This window comes from Meles meles, chromosome 2 (genome assembly GCF_922984935.1).
Source record: "Meles meles chromosome 2, mMelMel3.1 paternal haplotype, whole genome shotgun sequence".
Classification (NCBI taxonomy): Eukaryota; Metazoa; Chordata; class Mammalia; order Carnivora; family Mustelidae; genus Meles; species Meles meles.
The window spans coordinates 62,879,584-62,892,552 of NC_060067.1; the positions used below are offsets into that span (position 1 = coordinate 62,879,584).

The 12,969-nt window shown below is 42.6% G+C and overlaps 1 protein-coding gene across 2 annotated transcripts in view; it reads left to right on the forward strand.

The window, feature by feature from the left end:
* Positions 1–12,969, forward strand: part of CLNK (cytokine dependent hematopoietic cell linker) — a 168,869-nt gene that overhangs the window by 12,406 nt on the left and 143,494 nt on the right. For both annotated transcript variants that reach the window (XM_045984963.1, XM_045984972.1), the window contains exon 2: positions 1,542–1,594. In XM_045984963.1, coding sequence (XP_045840919.1) covers positions 1,584–1,594 — 11 coding nt within the window. In that variant the 5' untranslated portion in view covers positions 1,542–1,583. The remainder of the gene's footprint in view (positions 1–1,541; positions 1,595–12,969) is intronic.

Here is a 12,969-nt window from a genome sequence, read left to right on the forward strand (position 1 = left end):
CAGCCATCCTAGAAAGAGGCAGAATCTATATGATACTGAGTTTTAGGAGTGCCTTGAGGACAGAGACTATGTCTTATTGGGCACAGTATTTGCACAAAGTAAATTTTCAGTAAATAGCAGTTGGATAGATGGATGGATAAATGCCAACAGATGGCTGGCAGGATGATCTAGAAGTGCCTAGAGCTCAGTGGGGTGTCATACAGTAACTGGCCAAGAAATGGCATTTTTAAGTCCTATGCATTCAGACTTTTCCTGCAGATGGGTGATTTGGGGCACATAAGTTAACTTCCCAGAACTTCATTCTTTCTACCATTGAAGTCCACTCCCTACCTGCTATGCTCAGACGAGAGTCCCAGGAGGCTGATGGGTAGAAACTGCAACAATGCCTCCTCACCCTTGGGTTCCTGTTGAGTTTGGCCAATGGGAGATAGCAGTAGGAGATCCTGGCCAAGAGAAGTGTAAGATGGGGTTTTCTCACCCACCACACTTCCTCTCTGTGTGTCCCTCATACTGTGGAAGCCTCGATTCCTGTCCCACTAGCCCCCTGTCTGGATCCCAGTAACCCCTAGCTCCCCTGACTCCTCCAGGCACAAGCATGGCAAAAACACTCCCAGGCCCTTCACTTTCCTTTATGGTTTCCCCATACCTTGTTCATACCTTTAAAATTTTTTTTAATTTATATATTTGACAGAGAGAGATCACAAGTAGGCAGAGCAGCAGGCAGAGAAAGGAAAGCCGGCTCCCTGCTGAGCAGAGAGCCAAATGTGGGGCTGGATCCCAGGACCCTCAGCGGAAGGCAGAGGCTTAACTCACTGTGCCACATAGGCACCCCTGTTCATAACCTTTAAACCATCTTTTTATTAAACTTCTCTAAATTATCAATTTGAGCATACTGTTTCTTGCTAGAACCCCAACTGATACCATGGGCAATATCCTTCATACCCCCAGGGCCTTTGTGTAGATTAAATGTAATCACTGATGTAAAGATCCTACTGAATACTCCCAGGGTCTCTACGGCTAATTTATATGGTAAACGGAGTTAATAATCTCTCCTATGTGGGTGAATACAAGCCACAAATAAAATGTGTTCCGTGCCAAGTGCTATGGAATTGGAGCTTTCCAATAAATATTTCATGGCAGGTCACGCTTGGAAAGGAGAAGCATTCCTTCTCCTGCCCAAGCACAGGCGCCCAGAGCAGAACCCCCGCACTCCCCTCCAAGCAGGGGATAACACGTCCTGGGTGCCCAGGGGAAGTACACAATTGCACGCTCGGGAAAACCAGACTCAGGATGTGTGTGCTCAGCTCCCCGGGGCAGACAGGATGGATCCTGACAGAAAGAGGACAGCATGTCAGGGAAAAGTCCCCTCCCCCACCCCGCTCCAGAAATAAACCAATTATCGACCTGGATTGATTCTCTCCCCATCACTTCCTCTTAGCTGGCACCTGTGTCCCATTTTAACAAGAAACGACAGTAGCGTTCACCAGAATTAAAACATGATGTGTCTGGCTCAGTAACGAGTTCACTTTTTGTTTCTACAGGCTGAACTGAAGATCCCTCTTATTTGCGGGGCGCCAAGAACTATGAACAGACAGTAAGTACCATGACGTCGCTGTGAGTCCCAACCTCCCCTCTCCTGGCGGAGGAAAGAGGGGTGTCCACGCACCCCCGTGAGAAGGGCATTTCCGGTGTCAGGGCCAAGCCGGAGAGTCTGGGGTCGAGGACGTGCGTGTTCGTGTTCACTGAGCATCTTTCCGATAGCACCGGCTTTTTCTGTGGGCAGTCCACTTGTTCTTGCCCAGCATGGGAGTGCCGCCAGGACAGGGACAAGACACCCCAGCACCAGAATGCTAGAAGACCACCCCAAAATACCACCCATTGTGTTACACCCCATTGCCTGAAGGTAGAACCAAAGCGACCATGGTTGTCACACTTGTTCCCACCGCAGAGAACTTGGAGTCCAGCTGTCTCTTTGAGGAGCACCCAGAGGGGTGAAGTGGTCAGTTTAGGGTATCCTAATGTGTATCTGATTCCACAAAAAATACCCATCCTGCTCCTGATGTCTATGACTATAATAAATAAAAAAGAGCAGACCTCCAATTCGTAAGAGATATTTATAATGCAAAACACACAAAAAAATGTTTTTAATTGAAAAAATTTGATGTACTAATTTGAAAATCAATCTACTTTGCTTTATTGTGCCCTTTGGAAGGGTAGTGCTGTTATTCTCACTGTCATTGTGTGAGATAGAACATGAGTTTCAGAGTTAGGAATTGTGGATCCCTTGTTTTGCTCCATCATTTTACAGCTGTTTGATATTTGGACTTCCCTCCAGAAAACAGGGTCTGTTCTGGAGAAGGAGAACTAACTGGCTGGTTTCTAGGTGGATTCCTGGCCCTGGAGGGAGCCTGGGGGACAGCCCAGGGTAACCAGGTGATGCCTGGGTCTCGTAGGTGGGTGCTGCAGGCAGGGTTGGTGTCCAGAGTGACACGGAGGCGGCAGTTCCAGCATCACAGCTGTCCCAGTTGCCCCCAGGTATCTGGAGGGGGGCAAACTGACACACAGCCAGGCCCAGGCCTGTGGGATGTAGAAGCTGGGGCTGTTGCATCTCTTCTTGCCATGCACAGGTGGGCTCTGCCTTTGGCTCAAGAATCTAGCTCATGGAGCATCTCCTTGGTGTGAGGTGCCAGGACGCCTTTCTTTTCTTTGATCTTACGAGTGTGGTGGCTAGTGTGGCCAGATGGCAGGCACCACCATCTTCTCTGGGCATCAGCTTCTTGGTCTAAGTGACTCCTCTGAGACAGCACAGAAAGTGGGGATGGAGCCAGGGCTGGAACTGGAGTCTGATTCCAAATTCTATTTATCCCGCTCTGCAGGAAACTGAGGAAGGCAGGGGCTGGGCAGGTGAGGCCAGCGTAGGTCAGAGAGTTGGCTGATCAGGGTCACATGACAAAGACAATGAACTATAATCATTGATGGACATGGCAGTCAGCAGCTTCACTGTAAGATAAACAAATAAAGTCTGTGTCAGTGGAATGAATAGTAAGGCAGGTGCATCTGCTTCCCACCTACCTGGGTGGCTTAAAACAACAAAAACTGTGTTCTTTCAGAGTTCACAGAGATAAAATTCCAAAATCAAGATGTTCACAGGTACATCTTCACCCTGCTCACTTCAAAGACTCAGAGGAAAACCCCTTCTTACCACCACCTTGTCCCCAGTTTCTGGTGGTCCCAGGTGATCCTCGGCTTGTGCCTACATCACTCTGCTGACTGTCTCCACTCTCACTGGTCTTTTTCTCTGTGTCTATGCCTTCTCTTACTTTGCCTGGCTCAGATCTCCCTCGTGTTTCTCTTATAAGGACATTTGTCATTTGGTTTAGGGTCCCTCTAATAATCCAGGATGATTTCATCTCAAAATCCTTAACTTAATTACATCTGCAAGGACTCTTCTTCCTCATAAGGTCATGTTCACAAGTGCCTAGGATTTGGGCATGGAAATATTTAGGGCTGTCATTCAACCTGCTAGGGCATGCTTTATTTTCGGACCCACCCCCTTCTTAGGGGGCACTATGGGGTTACTTTGACAATCTCAGCAGTATTTGCTATAAGTTTCCAACTGGTTTTGTGATTGAGAGCCCCTACCCTGCATCCCTGCTTCTGTTTCTCCCTGTGATTCCACACTATGCCAACAATCTCCTGCATCGAGAAGAGAGGTGTCTCCCTCTTATGAGGACTTTAGGTAGCTTTGATTTTTGGTCAGACAGTTGACCTCTTGGGGATCTCATCTCATCAGGCTTCCAAAAGGAGGCTTTAAGAGTTCAGCATTAAAATCGTGTGTGATGTGAACCTCCCAGAGGACAGACTGCATAACCACAACTTCATAAATATTCCTTTTCTCCTCTTAGGATTCTGAATCAGAATCTGTATTTTCACAAGCTCCTCAGTTGATTTCTAGCCACATTTAAGTTTGAGACACACCTGGCTAGAACAGTGACCCAGAGAGCACTCTCCCTCCTGGCATGCTTGAGAAGCAGCTACAATATTTGCCAAGATAGGACTCAGAGAAGGCAGTCACATATGGGATGTTGCAAGAGCATAATTTGGAAATGTTTGACCCTCCCACCATATACACACATACACAAACACAAACACACACACACACACACGTTTTGTCCTGCTCTGCCTTGAGGGAGCACTCCTTTCTCTGTGAAAATCATTAGACCAGGGCAGTAGATTTTAAATCTGACTGAACAATAGGATCATCAACAAGGCTCCAAATGAAAAGCAATTTCAGTGTCCTCCCCCAGACCAAAGGAATCAGAATGCCTGGACACTGACTTTACTTATAATGCTCAACTCAGTCTTATCCACAGCTAGGGTTGCAAAATGCTGTTGCAAGAGTACTTGCAACTCTGTAACCTGGAGTTCCTTGTAATTTTTTAACCTGGAATTCTAAATGGCCTTTGTAACTACAGCTAGTCCCTTACTGTCTCCCATTGGGCACTTTTACAATGAATGAATGAACGAATGAACGAACGAACAAACGAATGAACACAAATGAAAGGATGGTATAGAGATAAATTACACATTTACACACACACATGTATGTATACATATATGCACAATACAAGTATGTGCACATGTATTTCCCTATTAATGTGTTAGTTCAGTCAACAGCATTTACTGAGTATACACTGTACTGGGTTTCAAGCTAGGGACCTCCCTTGTAAAGATGAGAAAGTTCTAGTCCCTACCCTCAAATAGCATTAGCTGTATGTTGTGCAGATCATTTTAGTCTTACACAAAAAGTGATGGGAGAGCACCACCAATGCTAAGGACTCTGGATATCATGGTCCTAAATTCCTTCTGAAATTAGCAGGCTATTTCATATTTCCTCTCCCTGCAACAAACTTTCAGCCTCCTGAACAATCTGTCAAAGTACCTAAAGTTCCACTCCCTGGAGTGCATCGGTGTTGTTAGAGTAGAGTAGATAGACCTACCTACTCCGTTGGGGCTGGATGAAGGGGTCTTGGCGTTTGGTTCCAGGATATCTTCATCATTCTGAACAGAACTGATAAGAACATTGGTGCTACAGCTCTAAGTGTTTTTAAAGAGATGGAGGTCATGGGAGTGATTGCCTTTGGGCCCTTATAGTAAGCAAATGCCCTACCCTGGCCAGGCTGCTTTGGGATCTCAAGAGGGAGACACACTCAACACATCCCAGATTGGAGACTGATGGGGGCAAGCGCCCCTGTGGTGCACACTTTGAACTGTGCTGAAAAGGTATGATGGCTAACTGACTTTGCTCATTGTTAAAATTACTCAGTCTTCATGGAAATTTTAGGAAATATATAAAAGTACAAAGAATGAAACAAAAGTCACCATTTATCTTAGCATCCAAATATAACCACTATTTTGCTGCAGGTTTCTGAAGTCATATTTCTGTATCCTTGTGTAATATATTAAAATTTCAGCAAATCTACTTTTAACACTTCTGCTGTTTTCATTCATTCAGTCACACCATTTTGTGTTATGAGCACGGTCCCACATTATGACCTTCTTCAAAATCACAGTGTTTTAAGGCTCATGCTTAAACAAGGTTCACAATCATTTAACCATGATTCCAAAGCCAAAGCCTCCAAAATACTAAAAACTGTCTGTAACTAATTTGGCAGTAAAACTTGACCTACAATGAAATGAAGTTATGTATGCTCTTCATTTATCCCACTTACTGTTAATATATCTTCATGTTTCACAGCAGAAATATCAGTGTGTTTCATGACCAGGCATTGCTCCAAAACCTACAGGTGAAATTGCTGGTATCATTACATGCACAATACTACTTTCCAAAAATCCAAAATATTCTGAATCCCTGGCCCTAAGGAATTTGGATAAGGAATGGCAGACATGTATTTTATCCAGTGGTTTATTTTATCTTGACCTTGGTGTTGAACATTTCAGTTGTTACCCATAAAGTTTATGAGGCAGTTTTATTGCCAATTTAAACTTTATACTCTAGGAGTATGAGAGAAGGCTGTGTCACTCTGGTCCTAGCATGCAATGCTGTGTGTCCTATCGCATGTAAAACAAATCATGACCGTCTATTATTAAACAGGGACACAGGTTCGTTCAAGTTATCTGACAACAACTCACTATTTCTTCTCTTGTTTTAGGAAACTTGTCTTTCATATTCCTTTATTTGGGCAAGAGTTGATGGTAAACAAAGCAAACCAATAAAATAATTTGGGAGTTAGAGAGAGTCTTAGAGGTATGGAATTCAAGTTGCTACCCATGGCTGTAACTCCAGACTTGAGAATCTTCTTGAATACTCACTACCTTCTGAGGCAGTCAGCTTAAAAATTGGAGGAACGCTCCTCTTTGTATTGACAACAACAAAGCCAGCTTCCAGGCTGTGTTATTCGTTGACCCTGTACATTTCGCTAATGAAATAACAATGTCAAACAACCTGAGGGTTTTGAAGGGTCAGGGGTGGGAGGTTGGGGGAACAGGTGGTGGGTAATAGGGAGGGCACATTTTGCATGGAGCACTGGGTGTTGTGCAAAAACAATGAATACTGTTACGCTGAAAAAATAAATAAAATGGGGAAAAAAAAAAAAAGAAATAACAATGTCCCCTGCCATACTTTTCCAATCTAAGTGCACAGTCTGCTTGTGCGAAAGGAAGGGTAAATGACAAACAGTGCTACAAACCGAGAGTGCCTACAGACCGGCACACCACTAGCCATTTGCATGAGGATCTGTGCCACACTGTGTGGGTACTTAGCACAAGACCCCACTCCCAGGTCACCCCATAAGACTGCAACCAGGGTAACATGTTTCCCAATTCAGAGTCAGCTAGAGTCACAGGTGTTGGATTCCAAAATCCATGATCATTGTGCCATATTGAACTGTTTCATGATGATCAAGAATATCATCTTTATGTATTTCTCATCAGGGACACATCCCCAAATCGAACGACTGTTTTGCTTATGAGAGACATATTTTTCTCTTTGAAACTTGCATGATAAAAGCCACTCAATTGCTGGGTGGGGATGGATATCAGCTTCTCTCCAAAGAGCCCAGCTCACTGTCTGGTACACAGGAGATGGCCCATAAATGACATTTCCCTCCATATGTATGCATGATAAAACTCCCAGTAAACTCTAGGTCATTATTTTCCTCCATGATATAGGTGAACAACCCCTGCCTTCAACCTCGGGGAACAACTTCGTTTTGATTTGCAGAAATTCATAAGTGTAAATCCCACTGAATCTTGGGGAAACGAGAAGCTGCAATTTTGGCCTCCCGAGATCAGAGTCTTGCACCCAGCAGAGTCAGCAGTGTGGCTGCCTTCCTAGTTCCCCAGAAGTAATTATGAACCAGCTCCCGGGCCAACCAGGCCCATCCGCTGGTGCCATCAGAGTCGCATCGCTACCATTCAGCTTCCTGGTTGGCTGGTAATTAAAAAGCTGCCAGCTGTGAGAAACACAGCTGAGATCCAGGGCGAGCGTTTGCCAGAGGTTGCAGACATGGCCGGTGGTTCCTGTGCCGGAACAGCAGGGACGGCTGGCCCTGAGACTCATGGAGATAGGTGGGGATGGGCCAATGGAGAAGTCCAAGATAGCCTTCTTTCCCCTTAATGGCAAAATTACCAGCTGGTGAAGGAACGACCTGACTTCACTCACCGGCCGCCACTCAGGAAACTCCCAGTTGACCAAACTTAGTGTCCTGCTGACTAGCCACAAGGTTGGAGTTTTCATGCTTACGCCTTTAACATCAAGGCTACGACTTATTTTGAGTTTACTGCTGTCATACCAGTAATGTATAGTCATTGTAGGAAATTTAGAAATACAAAGACATCCATACAAAGGAAAATACCTTAACAGAACAACTGAAAAGTGGTCAGCGTTATAGGCATATTTTAAGCTTTCTTATAAAACTATGCATTCTATTTTTTAATGTTAATATATTATAACTGTTTTCCAGTGTTTCTAAAGTCTTTTCCATAGCTTTACAGTCTTTCATCATTTAGACAAGTCATATTTTATATTCTCCCACTGCTAGAAAACAACACTTTGACAAGTTCTATTAATACCTCTATGTCTTAAGATACTGTGTTTTATTACCTGGAAATACACAAAACCAGCCACCCCAGGGAAGTCCCATGAGCCAGGCCAGTGTTTGGAGAACCTGACCCACAATGGCAGTTTATAATAATTGCATAGTATTTGAGTGTGTAAATGTGCAGAGAAATGGAAAGCAAGGTCCAGTCCTCCACGAAGTCTAAACCACTAGTCACCCACTTGTTCTAGTCTCCATATACACAACATTCCCCCACCAATAAGAGACAGGAAGAGAGGAAAGTGGGCCTCATGAAAATTTTGGTCATGTTCAAATTCTCCTGATACCAAAACACTGAAAAAGTTTTCAAAATTGTGGAGGGACTTGATTTGGGATCAAAAATCAGGAATCTAGAAAAAGGTACTCATTAGAAAGAGCAAAAAGAATTTCCCAGAGGTCTGGATACACAGAATTCCAGTATTCCTGGTGAAGACAGATCAGGTCACAAACCAGAGCACAAGCCAAATATCAAGTAGAAGAGTAGGAGGGCATCCTGTATGGTTCTGTTCTCACTTTCCATTCTTTACCATTACTTGTTCTGGACGGGGGTGGGATTTTTTTTTTCAGTGATTTTATTTGTCTTTGTTTCTTAAATAAGTAGGCTTTTATTGAACGTTTAATTTTGAACTACTTTTAGACTTACAGAAAAATTGCAAAATAGTACAGAGTTTCCATGTATCCTTCACATACATACTCCCAATTTTTTTTATTATGTTCAGTTAGGCAACATACAGTTACACCATTAGTTTTTTGTTGTTGTTGTTGTTGTTTTTATTTTATTTGACAGAGAGAAATCACACGAGGCAGAGAGGCAAGCAGAGAGAGAGAGAGGAGGAAGCGGGCTCCCTGTGGAGCAGAGAGCCCAATGTGGGGCTCGATCCCAGGACCCTGGGATCAAGACCTGAGCTGAAGGCAGAGGCCTTAACCCACTGAGCCACCCAGGCGCCCCTACACCCTTAGTTTTTGATGCAGTGTTCAACGATTCATTAGTTGTGTATAATACCACGTGCTGATCATAACACGTGCCCTCCTTTTTTTTAAGATACATAATTTAAGAGCTTAAAAATTATTCTGTTGAGTTAGTCAAAGAGGAAAGTAATAAAGTCAAATGTTTAGTTAGTTCTCACAACAAGGAGGCCAAACACTTCCGTGATTAAGAGAGTGGACTCTGGAGTCATCTACTGGGATTATCAGCTCTGCTACTTACTGGCTGTGACATTTAAGGCAATTAATGAGCCTCTCTGAGCCTTTGTTTATTTGTTTGTTTTGGTTTTGTTTTGTTTTGTTTTTATCTAGTAAGTGGAAGTAGTGGCTATCTCAAAGAAGCCTGAGAAGGGTTAGGTTAAGTGACTTAATATATGCAGTATGGGGTGCTGTGGTGGGTCAGTCATTTAAGCATCTGCCTTTGGCTCAGGAAATAATCTCAGGGTCCTGGGATCAAGTCCTGAGTTGGGCTCCTGGCTCAGCAGGGAGCCTCTTTCTCCTTCTCCCTCTCTCTCTCTCTGCCTCCCCCCTGCTGTTTGCACTCTCTTTTGCTCCTCTCTCAATAAATATAATCATATATATATATATATATGATATATATATATATATATATATATATATATATATATATATGCAATATATTTAGCACTGTGTCTGACACGGAGGGGGCACTCCACAGATGTTATAGCAGATTGTATTTTCCGAACATGACACATGCTCTAGTGCAATGTGACCTGGATACTTCCCATTCAGAAGTGAATGTGTGTGGGCCTGTGACAGCACTGACCAATGGAATATGACAGAAGGGACAACTGTGCCAAGTCTGGGAACAGGGCTTCACAGCCAGGCGGCTCTGGTTCCTGCCTTTGGAAGTTGGCTTCCACTGGTCATAGGCTATGACCACCATGCCATGAGAAGTATAAGCCATGTGAGAGAAGCCCCCATGGAGAGCCAGGGAGGTTAAAGGGCACCAGGCACCAGACGTGAGAGCTGGAAGGCCATCTTGGGCATTCAGCCTGGCCCAGCTCTGAGATAACCAACCAAATGTAACAGCAAGACAGAGCCTCAGAGGAACCCACCCAGCTGAGAGCCTGGAGAGATAAAAATAAATCCTCATTTCTAAGCCACTGCTTTGGAGTGATGATTTATGTAACAATAGATGTCTAGAATAGATATTGTCTACTATTTTTTTATCACAATTATTACTTCATACAAGACCCTTTGCTGTTGAATATTCAGGATATAATTTAGAGATTCTTATGACTTGGTATCCCACTTTAAAGAACTCCATTCTAGATGAGAATGGCAATAAATAACTAATAGTGGGCAAACAGAATGCTAATAAAGTGTTCTTTGCCCCAAGTATGTGTGAAGTGCTAAAGGGACACAGGGTTATTTTGTCTGGGAGCAAGTCTTGGAAAAGGAGGGCAGTGGCTGGTAGAAGAGACATCATCACAGAATAAGTGGCAGTTGAGCTGAGCTTAGAGGCTGATGCGACGTCACTAAGCAGCAAACAGAAGAGGGAGCAGGGATGGAGTAACCACCACAGCTGGAAGAACTCTATAAGGATATAATACAAAGGGGTAACTTTAAATTGACTGATAATTTGATTTTTATTCCTTAAAATCTAAGTAATTGGAGAGAGAATTTCTTGGTGGCTTATGATGGATAGTAGAATTCTACTTCGCACACCTCTTTATTGGTGGGGGGAAAAAAAAAGGAGCCACAATCTATAATCAGAAAGAGATAAAGGTCTGGGTTGGAATAGCAACATTTAAAAACTCCACTGATGTTGCCTTTCAGACAGGCTGCAATTAGAGGAATTCGGACTACTATTTGTTGCCATTGTTTGTTTGAACAAAAATTCTTTGAATAATGAAAATTCTACATCCAGATACTCTTCTGTGGACTTTTCTGAGGATTCCATCAAAGATCCAAGATAAGTTATGTGGAAGAAACAGGAAACTTCCTCTGCCATCATTGGCAAGTTCTTATTTTCTTCCTTTAGTTTCTTCAATTGCTTTCAATATTGATTAGAAACAAAACAGTAGTCATAAATATGCATAAAGCATAAAGAACAATAAAAAAGTTCTGCTATTTAAAATTACCACTGCTTTTGAAGTTGCATCCACTTTTCTGTGATCACAAATTCCCACCCCCACAGGGAAAAACTGTCCTGAATCCTGTGTTCATCCCTTACTTACTTTAATTTTTCATTTTACCATGTGTATTTGTATCAGTAAAAAAAAAAATGCATTTGGTTTTGCTTGGTTTTGAAACTTAGGCGCCCCAAAAATCATACAACAGGGTATATTTTGCACTCAGACTATGTGGTTTTTGACAGCTGGTTCTTCCAATTATGGGCTATGAAATCTTAAGCAAGTTAGTAAATGTCTCTGTACCTGTTTTCTCAACTGCAAAATTGAAATAATAACAGTACCCATTTCTCATGAAGGGGAGCTCATTTGTGTAAGACATTGGAAGTGCTGCCTGGAACACACAGTGTGGGCTCCATAAGTACTAGCCATTATTCTCCAATCCGTTTAATGACTGCCCCAATTTACATTCCAAAGATAATCCATGCTATAGTGGATAGCCATAAATCCTTTGATTTCATGGCTATATACTATTTCTTTATGTGCATAAAATAGTATTTAATTATCCACTGTCTAGTCAGCAGACATTGGATTGTTCTCCAGATTTTGTTTACACCAGTGATGCTAGGAAAATTCTAGTTTGTTGGAGCATATATTCTAGGCTGGGGACAGATACTCTAGAGTTAGCTGTATATAGAGGTATGTTCTCAGAATTAAAATAGCCGGAGCACAGAGCAGGCACACCTTCAACTTTACTAGACATAGTCATAGTTTCCAAAGTTGCCCGGCCATTGCACATGCCCACAAGTGTAAGTGACCCAGCTGCTTTGGAACCTCACCCACCCTCCAGACTGGCAATTTTCATTTCTACCCAGCAGGGGGTGATTTTAATTTACCTTTTTGATGACAGACGCATTTAAGCATCTTTTCAAATACTTGTTAGCAGGGCACCTGGGTAGCCCATTCAGTTAGGTGCCTGGCTCTTGATTTTGGCTCAAGTCATGATCTTAGGGTCCTGGGATTGAGCACCACATCGGGCTGTGTTCAGCTGGGAGTCTGCTTGAGATTCTCTCTCCCTTTCCCTCTACCACCCACCAACCCCCGTGCTCTCTCCATCTCTCAAAAAAATAAATAAATAATAAATCAAGATATCAAAATTCCATGTTTTTGTGTTTGTTGCTGCCAATACATTTTTAGAGATGATATATATATACAGCTGGCCTGCTCATGCTTTATAATTCATTTGTCAGTTTATTCTTTAGGGTTTGCTATGTAGATGACAATATCATCTGCAAATAATTGAATTTTATTTCTTTCTTTTCATTTTTTATACTTTTTTTATTCTTGCCTGATGGTCCTGGTTAGAACCTCCAAAACAAAGCTAATTTAAAGTCATGATAGGGAGCATCCTTGTTCTTAATCTTAAAGGGAATACTTTCAGGGTTTCAGCACAAAGCGTAAGAGATCATTTCCAGATTTTGGTACACTTCAAACACCAGATTAAAGACACTAGGTCCTCAGGAGTCTGTTTATTTTTATTATAAATAAATGTGAAATCTAATCATTGGTTTGTTATGATGATTACGTATATTTTCCCTCCCCTTCTGTTTGAAGGGTCCCCAGATTAACATTAATAGATTTTCTAATTCTCAACAAAACTAGAATTTCTGAGATAAACACAACTCAATCATGACGTTTTGTTATTTTGCAACATATTGGCCCAATGAATTATTATTAATGGGCTTTAGTGAGAATGGCCTATAGTCTTG